The sequence below is a fragment of the Rhinolophus sinicus genome, chromosome 3 (assembly GCF_057876585.1).
Source record: "Rhinolophus sinicus isolate RSI-liver-muscle chromosome 3, RSI-T2T, whole genome shotgun sequence".
Lineage (NCBI taxonomy): Eukaryota > Metazoa > Chordata > Mammalia > Chiroptera > Rhinolophidae > Rhinolophus > Rhinolophus sinicus.
This window is the reverse complement of record NC_142503.1, coordinates 44877594-44893684: the sequence shown is the minus strand read 5'-3', so window position 1 is coordinate 44893684 and position 16091 is coordinate 44877594. Positions and strand designations below refer to the sequence as shown.

General features: G+C 36.0%; 1 protein-coding gene across 2 annotated transcripts in view; it reads left to right on the top strand.

Annotated features, from left to right (window-relative positions):
- The window catches only part of CCDC125 (coiled-coil domain containing 125), a 26273-nt gene extending 10182 nt beyond the window's left edge, over nt 1–16091 (top strand). For both annotated transcript variants that reach the window (XM_019728054.3, XM_019728055.3), the window contains exons 4-12: nt 603–689; nt 1523–1600; nt 2296–2381; nt 5204–5286; nt 7417–7532; nt 8304–8411; nt 9505–9679; nt 14191–14321; nt 15056–16091. In XM_019728054.3, the coding sequence (XP_019583613.3) occupies nt 603–689; nt 1523–1600; nt 2296–2381; nt 5204–5286; nt 7417–7532; nt 8304–8411; nt 9505–9679; nt 14191–14321; nt 15056–15358 (1167 nt within the window). In that variant the 3' untranslated portion in view covers nt 15359–16091. The remainder of the gene's footprint in view (nt 1–602; nt 690–1522; nt 1601–2295; nt 2382–5203; nt 5287–7416; nt 7533–8303; nt 8412–9504; nt 9680–14190; nt 14322–15055) is intronic.

Sequence of the window (16091 nt, the reverse complement as noted above, 5' to 3'; positions counted from 1 at the left end):
TCCTAGCTTCTGCTGATTGCTCCCCACAACCCTCCACATTCCTTGGCTTGTAGCTGTGTCACTCTAGTTCTGTCTCTGTCGACATATGACCTTCTTCCTTGTGTGTCCGCGTCCAAATTTTTCTTGTCTTATAAGGACACCAGTCATTGGATTGGGCTTACCTAATCCAGTCTGACCTCATTTTAACTTGATTACATCTGCAAAGACCCTCTTTCCAAATAAGGTCATAGTCACAGTACCAGGAGTTAGGACTTGAACATTTCTTTGGGGGTGGACATAATTCATAATAGCTACTGTAGCTGTGTGAGTGATCATATTTATGTGGCCTAAAGATTTTTTTTTCCTCATTCTTATCTGTGTGGTCTAGGTGGGTGAAAACAAAAGATTTGGGCTTTGAGTTCTAAATGGCACCTGATAGTAAGGCTCTCAATTTTGGCCTATGTTGCCCACTGATAAATCCTGGAGGAATTTCCAACCTCATTTATAAGGACAAAATGCTTTGAGTCAAAGTGCATGCTGAGCTTAAATGTAGACTATCCGAATTGATCATTTTGGGTTGCATATCTCGCAGATAGGAAGATGAATTTAATTTCTTTCCTCAGGAGGTAGAAATTTTAAAAACTGAACTTGAGGCATCTCAAAGACAACTTGAAGGTAAAGAGGAAGCACTGAAAATTCTTCAAAGCATGGTAAGAAGTTATTTTTAAATTTTCACATTCCAATGTGAAAATGGCATGGTTTAAGCTTTTAAAACAAAAGCAGCAGTACTTAATATAATTGGGGTGTTTTGTGTTTTTTTGAAGTTTAGATTTTTTTTTAAGTTTTATTGAAATAATTTACATGCTATGAATTTCACACGTTTTAAGCATACAGTTCATTTTTACTACACTTAAGAGTTGTGCAACTATCACCACAATCTCATTTTGGAACATTTTCAATACCCGAAAAAGGAACTTTGTACACATTAGCAGTCACACACCATTCACATCCCCAACCCCAAACAACCACTAATCTACTTTCTGTCTTGCAGATTTGCCTTTTCTATTACATGTAAATAGAATCGTACATTATGTGTCTGGATTCTTTTGCATTTGGATTCTTTTAGTTAGCATGTTTTTGAGGTACAAGCATGGTGGAGCATTTGTCAGAACTTTCTTCCTTTTCATTACCAAATAATATTCCATTGTATAGATATACACATTTTGTTTATCCATTCACCAGTTAGTTGATGGGCAGTTGGGTTTCCACTTTTGGGCTATTATGAGTAATACTCGTATGAATGTTTGTACACAAGGCTTTGTGTGGAAAATTCTTTCATTCATTCTCACATTCATTGGGTAACAGCCAAACCAAGATCTTCTGACTTGTGAACTATCAAACATTCCACAAAAAGGGGGTTTCTGTGGAAATTCTCATCTCAAATTAATTTTCTGTTGTCTTAAAATAAAAATGTGAACTTCATCGTGCATATACGAGTGATTAGAAATTAAATTTATACTGATAGGATTTTTACTTTTCTTAGGCAATATTTGGCAAAGCCACAAGTCATACTCAGGCAGTGCTTCAAAAAACTGTGGAACAAAAGAGATCCTTGGAGAAGGTATTTGCCTTTTTAGTGTGGACTTGTTCAATCCAATAATCTTTCAAATAGTTTCCTTCAAAGTCACCATACTAACGGGTATGTCATTTGTGCACACCCTCTGCCAGGTGTGTTTTGACTTCATAAGGTTCCTTCCTTTTTGGAGTTTATAAAGAGACTGTCAAAAAGGGAAAAAGTTAAGGTTTCTTTTATTTCCCCATTTTAAGGTAGTAGGAGGCCTGCCAAGTTGATACTTTCTGTTTTTCTTCTTTTCTTTCTCTGCTTACAAAGCCTGCCTCTTTCTGACCACCTCATCTTTACCAAAAAGGTAGTTAGGAATAGCTTCCTGTGCCCGTTGGACCCTCCCTTGATGGCACTGCCCTGGGCTCACATCTTCAGGGGTGTATTTTGCTTGTGGAGTCTGCATGGGTTGGGAGTGGGGATGATGAGAAATCTAGGTTCAGACCAAAAAAGTTTTAAGCTAAAGAATTTGAAATTTCTCCTATAGTAATTAAGAAAGCTTTGGCAAAGCTCTTTTGAGTGCTACAGAGGCATGTTGTATGTGTTTACAAATGTCAGACACTTTTTGAGCAATGGGTTTTTCCTCTGTAACCTATTTCTGTGAAATGATTAAATTATGTATTTCAGCTATTCGTAATGTCCTGGAATGACTTATTTATAGAATTTTCCATGAAAGTGCTATTTTCTTTCTATAGGAAATAAATGCCTTGCAGTGGGAAATAGAATTTGATCATAATAGATTTAAAAATATAGAGGAATCTTGGACCCAAAAATATGACAGGTTTGTATATTATTATTCCATAGTTTTTCTTTGGAAATCATTTATTTATTATTTTATTTTATTTCATTTCATTTTATCTTTCTTCTTCTTTGAGCTAATTGTAAATATTAGAAAATTCTTATTGCTTATCCCCTTGCCAGCTCCATATTTTCTGTTAATTTTCTTTTTAAAAAAATATAGTATAAACTGCATTTTCAAATACAGTGGAAAAGTCATGTTTTCCAAGCTATTTTAGCATTGGCACTATTTTTTCAAACAAAATGTTTTGAGCAGCTCTTTTATTAGTGTGAATTTAATAATTTTAAATTACAACATACACTTTTTATAAAGTCAATCATTGAGAAATTGATTTGATATTGGGATTTATAGATGGCTTTAGTACCTAATCTTTTATTATTTCTTAACTTTTAATTTGAGATCAGTGAAGATTTACAGAAAACTTGTTAAGAATAGTACAAAGAATTCTATATCTTTTACCAAGATTATCTAAATGTTAACTCTTTACCACATTTGCTTTATCATTCTTTTTCCCTTTCTCTTTGTAGTTAAATATGTAGATATAATTTTTTTTGTGAACCGTAAGAGTAAGTTGCATATATATGCATATATAGATGCATAGGGCTCATTTTAGCTTTGCCCCTTTCCACATCTGTAACTCCTATAGTGAGGAACCTGGCTTCTATTACCCCATATATTTACTTATTTTTCCATCATAGAATATGCACAAAGTAGCTGTAGAATTGCTATACATACCAATGTAAAATAAAACCTACCAACTAGTTTAATATTTGTTTATAGTTTTATTTTTAGCCTGAGGGTATATAGTCAAAATCCTGTGTTCAAAAGTTACTTGGTTAGTCTTTTCACGCTTTAGTATGGTTATGCTATTCATTTAAAATAATTTATTTCTACTTGTATTCTATTTTAGAGTATTTTTTCACTGTCCTTGTTGATTTACTTATTTAATTTTGACTTTGTAAAACAGTGACATGCTTCCAAAGTCAGAACTGTTCAGAAAGGTGTATTATGAGAAGTGTCATTCTACCCCCAGCTTTCACCTCCATTACCAAACTCTTGCCATTCTTCCTTCTCCTCACCATCTGCAGATAACCAATGTATTATTCTCTGATTTATCCTTCCTGCATTTCTGTTTGCATGAATAAGCAGATATATGTATGTTTTATTTCCCCTTCTTTCTTACACAAAAGATAGTTTACGATACTCTTTTGCACTTAGATTTTTCTATATAATAATATACCCTGGAAATCAGATCACTGTGTGGATGTGCCATACTCAACCATTCTCCTACCATGTTTCCCCAAAAATAAGACTGGGTCTCATTTAAGTTTTGCTCCAAAAGACACATGAGGGCTTATGTTCAGGGGAGGTCCTCCTGAAAAATCATGCTAGGGCTTATTTTCTGGTTAGATCTTATTTTCGGGGAAACACAGTATATATATGGGCATTTAGATTGTTTCCAGTGTTTTGCAATTATAAACAATGCTGCAATACATAACCTTGACATATATGCTTTTGTGTTATTGGTGGTGTATTTTCAGGGTAAATTCTTAGAAGCAGAATTGCTGGGTCAGAAGGTAAATGCATATGCAGATTTATTAGATGTTGCCAAATTCCTCTCTATGAGGTTTGTACCGCCTTGCATTCCTGTGAGCAACACGTGTGAAAGTGCCTGTTTCCCTACAGTTTCATCAAGAGAGTTACGTTTTAATTTTTTGATAGTGTTGTTTACCTAATTTGGTTTTTTGTATTTGTTTTGGCTGTACAGAACCCAGAAAATTCTGATTCACATGCACAGATTTATACTTGGTCAATAAATTGCGTTTAGGATCTTCTTCAATTAAGTAGAGCTGGCAGAAGATGCTTTATTATGAGGTCTGCACAAAAACATTTAATGAGATAGCAAAGTTAATGCTTTTTTATTTATTTATTTAATTACAGTTTATAAAGTAATCTAAGTAATTGAAGTAATTTATAAAGTAATTTAAGGGATCTAATAAAATGTTTGTGAGCATCTCAAGAATTTCCTCATGGCCTTAGAATTAATCAGAATGCATTTGGAAAAGCACAGACCTAGTCTTAGGAAGAGGTTGTACTAACAAAGGTGCTTTATTCTTCAAGGGCTACCTACCTTGCTTGAGAACCTGATATCATATTTTATTAATTTGTTAAGTACTTCATAGAAGCAGAATGCCTTAGATTTACATTTCACTTTTAATTGGGAAGTGTTAGCTTCATGACCACTGTTTTAATGATATGAGGCCAACCCTGAATACAGCGTAGAGCATTTCTCACAAACATCACTATACAGTGTCTTGACAGGTATTTCATTTAAAGTCGTAAATTGACCAGATAATCTGGCTACTGCTCTTAATTACACACACAAAAATTGTTTACGCCTTTAATGCTGGGCAATTTAGGAACTCTTGTAAGTAATTCCAATTTTTAGTCAATAAAGATTCCTATGTATCTTTTATGCAAGTTTTTGAAGGTGGCTTAAGCCTTACATATATAGTTGGTAGTCAGATGGTTGTTAAGTTGAATTAAAACTTTAGCAGAGAGAGTGAGTATTCAAAATGGATGCCTTAGAGATATATCTGGTTCTGATTTTTTTTCTCAACTAAGTATATGGGAGGGTTTAGAGTATGTTCAAAATCTTACCACACTCCTTCGAGTGTTCTAGACTGTTTTGAAGTAGGAAAAATTATATTTAGGTTTTTGTGCTCTAATTATGGGATAAAAATACTCTCATTTAAGTACAAAAGTGCTAATGTTTTAGTTATTTGGAAAGTATTTTTTTCCAGGCTAAACTGTGAAAATGGAATCCTCAAAGAAACTTTGAAATTAAAAACAGAAGAAATTAAAATGCTGAAGTCTGAAAATGCAAGTAAGAGTGGTATTTTGATAAGTCTTTAAAAATAGTATGTTAAAAGAATCATTTTATATAGTGTCCTATCAATAGAGACAAAGTGCTAGTATTGCAAAGTAATATATATTTCAAGGATAATAGAAGCAATGTCATTTAGGTTTTTTAATTTAAAAAAATTTGAGGTGAAATTCACATAAACATAAAATTAGCCATTTAAAAGTGAACAGTTCATAACATTCACAGTGTTCTGCAACCACCTATTTCCATAACATTTCCATCATTCCACAATAAAACCTCATACCTATTAAGCAGTTTATCCTATATCCTCTTTATCCTTTAATTTTTATACTCCGTGGAAAACAAAATGGTAGAGTACCTTATGCTTGAGGAACTTGAGTAGGTTTATGTTTTATTGGAACACGTAGGAAAAGTTTGTATAGTTGTTCAACATTATTTTCTTTCAAAATGGGTCTTCTGTGACTTTATCACTAATACAATTATTCTTAATTTTTCAAGATATTATTTGACTTATTAAGAACTTGGAATTTTTTACATATACAGTTGACCCTTGAAGAACGAGGGTTAGGGGCACTGACCCCCATGCAGTTGAAAATCTGCATGTAACTTTTGACTTCCCCAAAACGTAAGTTGTCCCTCTGTATCTGCAAGGGAATGGTTCCAGAACCCACCATGGAAACCAAAATATGCAGATGCTCAAATCCCCCATGTAAAATGGCATAGAACAAGGCATACAGTTGGCTCTCCACATCCGTGGATTCCCAACTGCAGATTGAAAACAGTATTTCGATCAGAGGTTGGTTGAATCCACAGATGCAAAATCTGGGGAACAGGAGGGCCAACTATATATTTATTGAAAAAAATCTGCGTATAAATGGTCCCCGTGCAATTCAAACCTATGTTGTTCAAGGGTACGTGTGTATGTGCACACACACACACCCTTATATAATGAGCCACCTTAAGACAAGAGGTAATGAAGAATATTTAAGTATTTTAAGAATATTAAGGTGGTACCAACTTTTTATAAAATTTTGAGATGATGTTGATTCTTCCTTCTGAGCAGAAACTATTTTGAAGTGGTGGCTTGAATAGACAAAATAAACTCTGAGTCAGGTCATGGGCCCAAGCACTTTACATAGTGTAGTGAGTTGTGGCAATGGCGCTGAGAACTGCACACAGATGGTGTTTCTCAGTACCAGTGATTTGAGCAGATGGAGATTTCTCCTGTATCAGGTTAGTTCTCAGGACAGAAGCTACTCATAACCACCCCTCCTCTGCCTCCCTACCACTCCATCCTGCAACAAGAAGGAAAAGTAACTGTTTTCTGCTCTCCAGTAGATAGCAGGACCCCTCTTGTTCTGAATGATTTGAGAGTCTCTTGTGAAAAGTCTTAACAGAAAAAGCTGATAGTCTGGATTGTTGGTACTTTTGATATAATACTTGAGATCTCATCATGTGGTCATCTCACTATCCACAGTCTGTCTGGTGTTTTTTATAGAGAATAATTTGCCTTTGTAATTTCTTTTTGAAAATCCTACAAATTTTCTAAGAGCAAATGAAGACGAGACTTTGGTTGCAAAGTTAAGATACTTCCACATTAGAAATAACATTTTATCTAGTGTTACATATGTATTATCTTACTTGATACCCACTATTCTATCAGATTTTCTGGATGGGGCCAGATTTTGTGGGCCATGCCTGTTGTATATGCATTGGTTAAGAAATAAGTATATAATGTTGGTGTAACAAGATTAGATGAGGCCAGAGTTAGCCCTTATAACTAACACTTTTTAATTTAGGGAAATGTCTTTATTTACAAATATTTTCCATTTTAATTAATGATATTTTGTAGTACAGATGTCTTACAGTTCTGTAACACAGAATACAAATTGTTTACTATATAACTTCTTAATTTGATGTTTTGCTTTTTGGGATTTTTTTGATAAACTCTATTAAGATGTTTCTGAAATATTACCAAAAATTATCCTATTTGTTGTATTACTTTTTTAATGTTGTATTACTTTTTTAAATATGCTGTTAAGTTCTTCCCCATGCTTTTAAAAGGATGTTTCATTAACATTCATGATTATTTTGTTATTTAAAATGTTTTTGTGTCATGGCCCTTCCTAGGTTTAAATCAACAGTATTTAGAGGTGCTTGCTATGCTTGATATCAAACAGCAGAAGATGGTTCAGGAAAACATGTGCCATGATAAAGGTGGCTTTACAGAGGTTTCAGGTCTTGAGGTAGGTAAGTAGGTATGAAAGCTTAGCAGGAGGGACATTTTCTACTTTCCTTTTTTGTCATCACCGTTTGCTACGTTTTCTAGGGTAGCACCATACTTAGCAATTTGAGACAGAGAGGCCCATTGGTTTGCTGAGGTCAGTTCTTCAGTCTTGCTGGTTACCATACCCCTCAAGCAAGAGATTCCTGGACATTAAGGGATGTGCTAGTCACTTTCTGCCTTTTCTTTCTTATTTCTAGTTTTAGCAGAAGCTGTTAGTAGGGTCTCACATTACCTGATCACAGACTATTTTTTTTTAGGAGTGTTTTTCTCATTGACATTCAAATTCATTCATCATTTCTGAGTATGCAACCCTCCCTGAGTAGCTGACAGCAATGAAAGCAGGACAGCAGGGCCAAGTCCAGTCACAGGAATTCCACACTGTGGATGTTAATATTTACTTTGTTAGGCCAAGTTCCTGCCAAGGACTCAGAACTATAGGGAACTGGTGTCAGGTTAAAGGTGAAGGTGGAGAGTGAAAAGAAGAAAGATAGAATCCCATTAAGTTTTTGTTCTGAGTAACAACATTCTTTTCTCATTTGTATGTAGTTGATCTCCACTTGGATCCTGAAATCCTGATCTCAGCTTTCTTCTATTTTTGTTTTCCTTTCCAGTTTCTTTGAATTAGATGCTTGAATAGAAATATGCATGGGTATGTGTGGGTGTGCCCCCGTGTTTGTGTCCAGCTAAGCAGTGTGACACTTAGTAACAGGGTATGTTTTTGGATTTACAGCTTGCCGTCCTTGGAGCCTGCCTCTGTCATGGTCCCAAAGGGAGCCCCTGTTCCTGTGCCAAAATGGCAGCATCTGCTCGGAAAATGCTTCTTCAGTTCAAACAAGAGGTATCGTATTATCACAATGGTGAAAGCTTCGGTTTTCTTTCTCTATTAATAGTGGAATAAATGGAAGTATCTGCAATGATATAATAGCATTAACTTATAAACTAGATTTTATTTACATAGTACCAGAATACCAATAGTACTTGGCACGATGTTGTAGCTACATAAAGTTGTTTGCCTAAGATTGTAGTTAATATTTCCTAAATTCTATTTTTCTGTCTATACATGGTCCTAAAATTACTATATATTAGAGGAAAAGATGCATTTGTGCTTAAAAATTACTAGGATCCACAACATTGATTAATGGGGAGATCAACATGAAGCTTATCAGAAAAGCAGAAAGGTACAGTGCCTTTGTACTAACCAGACCTAGGTTTGAATCTTGTGTCCATCATTTTCTAGCTGTGTGGCTCTGGACACATATGTTAAACAGAGGGTAATAACTAGTTTGGAGGGTTGTAAGAAATGGAGGAAGTAGACATATGTTTAGCACAGTGCCATGCACATGCCCAACATTTAATCAAATGATAGCTGCCATTATAATTAGGCTTTAATAACAAATACAGTACATGGAGCATAATTTGAATCTTCTACCTTTACTGAAGGTGTGGAATTTAAAGTCTTCAGGGTACATAAACCAGTTAACAGCTAGACACTAACAGTTCATTAGGAAAAGCACAAGATTACAGTCAGGATACACTACGGGAGGTTATCTGAAAGATGACATTCAGTATTATTTTCAGTGGTGTTGTTTGGAATGGCCCAAGGCAGTACTGAGATGCAGGCTTAGCATCCTCCCTTCTTCCTTGTTGGGCAGAACACACACAGGGCCTGTCTAGGATAATGAGGTCCAAGAGTTGGATTAACAGGGAATTGACAGGCACCACAAGGGAAATTTCTGGTAATCTAGTTCAGAGTGGGCAGCGACTGTAAAAGAGAGCTGGCAAGTACTAATTAGTTTAAGCAGATGAAATAGACCAAAGACAGACAGACCCGTGCTAAGCAGGGAGATTGCATTTGCTAATATGACTCAGCATCCATGCAAGAATTATTCTGGTTTTGCTCTGAAATCTCTTAAACTTTCTTTCAAAACCAGTTGGAACTTTTGCAGAAGAGTAAAGAAGAAGCTTATATAATGGCAGATGCATTCAGAATTGCATTTGAGCAACAATTAATGAGGAAAAATGACCATGCACTAAGATTGACACAAATGGATAAACCGTGTAAAAAAGAAACAAAGTGGAAAAATTGGAAGCACCTTAAAGAGGATGGTAAATATGAATTATATTGGCAATAATCAGGTGTAATTTCAGTTGTTTTTGGTTATAATCAAAGGTGATTAAGCACATTTAATACAATGGAGAAAATAATTGAAATTTTACATATTTGTGATTTATTTAAAAATATAGTAACTATGGGAAAAAGATCATTTGATGATACATATACAGATGAGCTACTGGGATCAACAAAACCATAAAATAACAGGAGAATCACTTTTTTAGTACTCTTCTATTTCAATTAAACAAGACTATATTTAGTGGAAAAAATAAGAGTGCTAGGATGGTTAAAGAGAAACTACCAAGAAGGAAGTAATACTGAAAATGACAGTGAAACTCATTAACTGTATCTATCTAATTAAACTTTATTGACATGTGTGATTCTGGAAGAGACTTTGTGGGGTAGAGGAAGTTATCTTAAAGTGGACAAATAAAATATTCTTTTAAAAAATAAAACAGAAATTAATGTTTAGGTTTGGCTCACTAGCCTATCAAAAATCCATGGCTATTTTTGAGTATTATTATTGTAAACAAAATATATAAAAATGGCATGAGGATAAGATTACAATTGAAGTAGATCACCCAATATAAACAAAGTAGCTGTTATTTTTTTAGAAATTTTAGTTTCTCTAAAAGGTCAATATGATTTCATTTGTCAATATTCAGTAGAATTCATATTGCTTCCATTTAAAATTCCAATTTGAAACCATTTATCAGTCAAGAAAGATTAGTGGAGTTTATAAGAAGTTTAAATGTTTTAGTACTAAAATTCTGAGATGACTGTATTTCTATACATTTTCTAATATGTCAAATTCCATAATTCTAACATTCCAAAATTCTCTCATTCTGAGATGAACTTCAGGGCTAATAAGGATCTTATATTATTATTTTTTAAACATTGATATTAGTCATAATTCTTTTATTTTTAATTTTTTATATATATATATATATATATATATATGTTTAATTTTATTGGGGGAGGGGAATAGGACTTTATTGGGGAACAGTGTGTTCTTCCAGGACTTTTATCCAAGTCCTTTCAATCTTAGTTGTGGAGGGTGCTGTTCAGCTTCAACTTGTCCTTTCAGTCTTAGTTGTGGAGGGCGCAGCTCAGCTCCAGATCCAGTTGCTGTTGTTAGTTGCAGGGGGCGCAGCCCACCATCCCTTGCGAGAGTTGAACTGGCAACCTTGTGGTTGAGAGCCCACTGGCCCATGTGGGAATCGAACCGGCAGCCTTCGGAGTTAGGAGCACGGAGCTCCAACCGCTTGAGCCACCGGGCCAGCCCCAAGAATCTTATATTACTAAAAGTGAAACTTTTAATAAGAGATACCTATTTCGTTTGAAATTTTTCTTTTCAAACAGTACATATTAGTAAAAGTATATGGATCAAATGTTGTCAATTTAAGCTTCATGAACTAAACTTTATTCATCCCTTTGCTGAAATGGTAAATAGCTTGCAATGGATAATAAAAACAGAAGTAGTAAACAAGAACCATGAAAGTAGGGGCCGGCCCGGTGGCTCAGGTGGTTGGAGCTCCGTGCTCCTAACTCCGAAGGCTGCCAGTTTGATTCCCACATGGGCCAGTGGGCTCTCAACCACAAGGTTGCCAGTTCAACAACTCGAGTCCTGCAAGGGATGGTGGGCAGCGCCCCCTGCAACTAAGATTGAGCACGGCACCTTGAGCTGAGCTGCCACCGAGCTCCCGGATGGCTCAGTTGGTTGGAGCGTGTCCTCTTAACCACAAGGTTGCCGGTTCGACTCCCACAAGGGATGGTGGGCTGTGCCCTCCACAACTAAGACTAAACGGACAACAACTTGACTTGGGAAAAAAAAAACGTCCTGGAAGTACACAATGTTCCCCCAATAAAGTCCTGTTCCCCTTCCCCAATAAAACCTTAGAAAAAAGAAAAAAGAACCATGAAAGTAGGTAAAAGCTATTTATTTATTCATCAGGTGGAAGTTGGGCAAAAAAGGGAAAATGTTTCTCAACTTTCATTCTTAAAAAGGCATTCCACATTGTCCTGAAATTAACTTCTAAAAGTTTTTCTGACATGAGCCACTGAGAAAATATAATGGCTAAGTCCTCAGCAGTCATTGTAGCAAATACAAAACCAGTATTTATGATTGTTTTCTATAATAACCTCTTGATAAAAGCTGAAGGTATAACTTTAATATCCAACTCAAGGTAGGTGATTTTGCCAGGGAAACAAGCTAACATAGTCCATGTATTTAGCCTTTTAGGAATCAGGAAAACATTTAGAGTATCTAGTTCTACTATGGACAACAAATGAATAGGTGATCTTCCTCAGGCACCTCTTCTCTCAATTAGGCCCTTGCTAGGAGGTGGAGTGCAAAAATTTCAAAGGTATAGTTTTTGAGGGGAGCCTTGGTATTGTTTATTGAAGGCAAATCCCTATCTTGTTTGTTTTGATGGGAGATAGGGAGAAGAATGACAGGACAAAGAAAGGGAGGAAAGACATGGTTAAAGGAATCTTACGAAAGCTTGTCATATTGTCATCTGTACAGAAGACCCCCAACTACATATGGTGGTTGGCCTTAAGGATAGTGCCATGTAGATAAAGCTGGGTTTTTCTTAAGAGGTAGATTCATTTCAGCACTTGAGCATGTACTCATTTTATATTCCAGAATTCCTGGCTCTCTTAGCTAGTGACAAACCTCAGGAACTTTTCCATAGAAAATATCATTTGAGAGGTATAGCTTGCAATCTTTGTTTTCTGTTAAGGCACTGAGAGAGATTGGAAGCAGAATTTAAAACAAATGATTCATCTCTGAAAGGTCTTTACAAGTCCATACAAGTTTTAGGAGCTCTTTGTGAGTTTCTTAGTGACAAGATTTTGATTCATTTTACTCATATTTCAATAATCTTAAGAGGTACAGGATGATTATTACAAGTCATTTTCTTATGTGTGGTTAACACTTAAGGTATCAACTTTTTCTTTTTCTAATTAAAAAAAATATTTTTTATTGGGGATCAGTGTGTTTTTCCAGGGCCATCAGTTCCAAGTCGTTGTCCTTCAATCTAGTTGTGGAGGGCGCAGCTCAGCTCCAAATCCAGCCGCCTTTTCCAATCTTAGTTGCAGGAGGCGCAGCCCACCATCCCATGTGGGAATTGAAATCGGCAACCTTGCTGCTGAAAGCTCACGCTCTAACCAACTGAGTGATTCGGCCGCCCCTCCGGAAGCTCAGTGGCAGCTCGTTGTCTTCAATCTAGTTGTGGAGGGTGCAGCTCACTTGCCCATGTGGGAATCGAACCGGCAACTCCGTTGTTCAGAGCTCGCACTCCAACTAACTGAGCCACCCGGCTGCCCCAACTTTTCTTGATATGGCAGCTTAGACAAGTTCTGAGAGATAGATTATAGGCATATTTCCTTTTTGTACACTGAAAACAGAAATTCATTCACCCACTTATGCAAGTTGCTGAGTGTGTCAACTTGTCTGGCTCTTCCCCTTGCCACACTAGCTCCCGGAAGAGGTCAGGTGTGAGCCCCATCACTGTGGCTTACCTGCTCTCAGTTTTCTATGAAAGCATTTGCAGAGCCTTCCAAAAACATTATTGAAATTTTCTTTGTGTAAATCTACACATTTTGTACCTTCAACTATAAATTCCGTCCTTTCTATGGATGAAGAACAATATTAGTGTATATATTTCATGATGTGGACTTCCAAACATTATGTCAGTACCTGGGCTAGGTGCTTTTCACAACTGTGCTTTTTTTTTGGGGGGGAGGGGTGTTGGTAAAATATACATAAAATTACCACTTTACCCATTTTAAAGTATATTGACATTGTTTTGTAACCATCGCCACCATCCATCTCCAGAACTTTTTCATCTTCCCAAACAAAAACTCTGTACCCACTGAACACTAAGTGCCCACTCCCCTCTCCCAGCCTGTGCTCTATTATTTAATGGCATGGCAACCCTGAGCCATAGGTACTACTGTTCTCATTCTAGACGTGAGGAATTGAAGCTCAGAGAACTTTTCCAAGGTCATGCAGTTAGTAAGTGGCAAAATAAGAATTCAAGTCCAGGTCTGTCTGGCTCTAAAGAAGTTCGCATGGTTCAGAGGCCACCTGTGGCCTGCAGTATTCTCAAATATTGTGGGTAAGTGGCTGACATTTAAAATTGGGAGATAGCACACACAGATCTGGACCTCTGGCTCCTCTGGAAGACAGATCTGCTAGCAGGGGCTGCATTCTCCTGTGGGGCAGCCATGGTTGGGAGCTGAGGAGTGGTGTGCCCCAGTGGCAGGACACTGCTGCTTCTCACACTGTGGCCCTCTCCAGCATTCACCATCCAGGCTCTAAGGCTGTGCTTTTCCAGCTGCACTGTACTGCCTACCTCACTTGTGCTGGAGGTCTCCTGAGGACAACCGACTGATTTAGGAAAGGATTAGCCTTGGTTCATACTTTCCTCTTCCTGGGAAGTACTACATCAGTGAGTGTCTTTTTATGCCTCAGTTGGATTTTCACGTTCAATTTTAGGATCACTATCACAGAAGACTAAGAAGACCTTAGGGCGGAAACTATTGGATATGCTTCCTTCAGAAAACAGTTCTAAGAGGACTGAAGATCAGGATAATCCTCAGGAAGTCTTTAAGATGCTAATAGATCTGGTTGGTATCTTTGCTTTGTTAGAAGTTGTGGTTACGCTCATCTTTTTGCTTCCTAGTAACTCAGCTCCACTCTACATTTGCCTTTTATGCCCTTTTCCCTCTTCCAGAGTCATAATTTTCGTCTCCTTAAACTCTGCATGTTCTTCTTGTGCAAGTTTAAAGCTCCACCTCTGATAAGAGGGGGTTCCCTGTAATTAACTCCAGGTATCTCTGTCATCTGACAGGACCTTCTATTTATTCAGGAATTTTTTATGTACTCAAGGCACTTCCTCAAACATTATGTCCTTGAATCATGACAAGCCTGAAATCTGTCCTGTTATCCCCATTTCATAGATGACTAAAGAAGACTCATATTATATGAACATACTTATCTATAGAAGAGTGTTAAAGTTCTTTGTTTGCATATAAATAAACCATATATAACTTCAACATTCTTTTACAGAGATAAGTACATGTTGATTTTATATACATATACACACACAATATTTTTTCCTTTCTCTTCAGATGACAACAAAATTTTCAACAGAAGGAATGTTTTCTGTTCTTCCTTTTAAAAAAATACTCAATAATATGTAGAATCATGCTTGGGTATCAGTGGACACCTAATTAATTTATTCATATTGACTGACTTGACAGATTGAATATTGAACATTTTGATAAAATACTCCTGACTATAGCTCTGTATTCTGTGATCTACTGACTAACTGGTACATTTTTAATGTTTGTGCATGCAGCTGAATGATAAAGAAGAAGCTTTGGCTCATCAGAGAAAAGTTAGTTACATGCTTGCTAGGGCATTGGAAGACAAAGACTCAAAAGAAAATAAAGAAAAAAATCCTATGAAAGACAATTTTCCATTAGAAAATACCTGGCAGAAAACTTCAGAATTCTCTGCTTTGCGTGATCCTGCACATTCAAGTGTTGAAATTTTTAATTCTGTGGGCTGCATTTGTTCAATCCAGCACCTTCATACAGACCAAAACTACACAAGAACTCTGAAAAGGTCCCTTTCTTTGCCATCAAATATCATGTTTTGAAGACAAACCAGTTGAAATTTGAACTGAGAGCTGTTTATATCAAGAGACTTTGAAAAAGGATTGTATAAATATTGCTACATCTTCAGAAGTTGTGTTTTCTGGATATTTCTAAATTTTAGGAGGCAGCTTAAGTACTCAAGTGCTTTCTACAAGAAATTTATTAGTATTCTCTGTTGATATATTGTATTTATAAATTATATTACTGTATTTTATGGAATGTTCAGTGTTTACCAACATCTTAAAAACAAATAGTGATTTCTCATTAGCTCAAGTGACAATATAAGGCTTTAAGAAATAATGCCTAGGAGTGACTGTTAATTTTTGAAATACATCTTTTTATCTTGTTTTATTTGTGTTTCTCAGGATTTTTCATTTTCCACATAAGTTTAAAAATAATTTCCTTAAGTTAACTTCAATAAAAAGTTACTATGGTGGCACTCTGGCAGAAGTATATTCAAAGTCATAGCTAGTTACCTTCATAGCTTCTTTTATTGTCAGAGTGGTGACATTTTATAGCCAAATCTACACAGAATGCTGGTACTCAGATCATTCTGAATTAACTCCTTGGTTTTGATGCTGAATTTTAGGCCATTTTATTTTCTCTTTCTATAAATATTACATAAGTAATAATCTTTAATACCTTTTGGGAATATTGCTATATTAATAGCATTACAATTATGTCAAAGGAAATGCATTACTTTGTGAGCAATTATAATAAAACATCTAAATATGA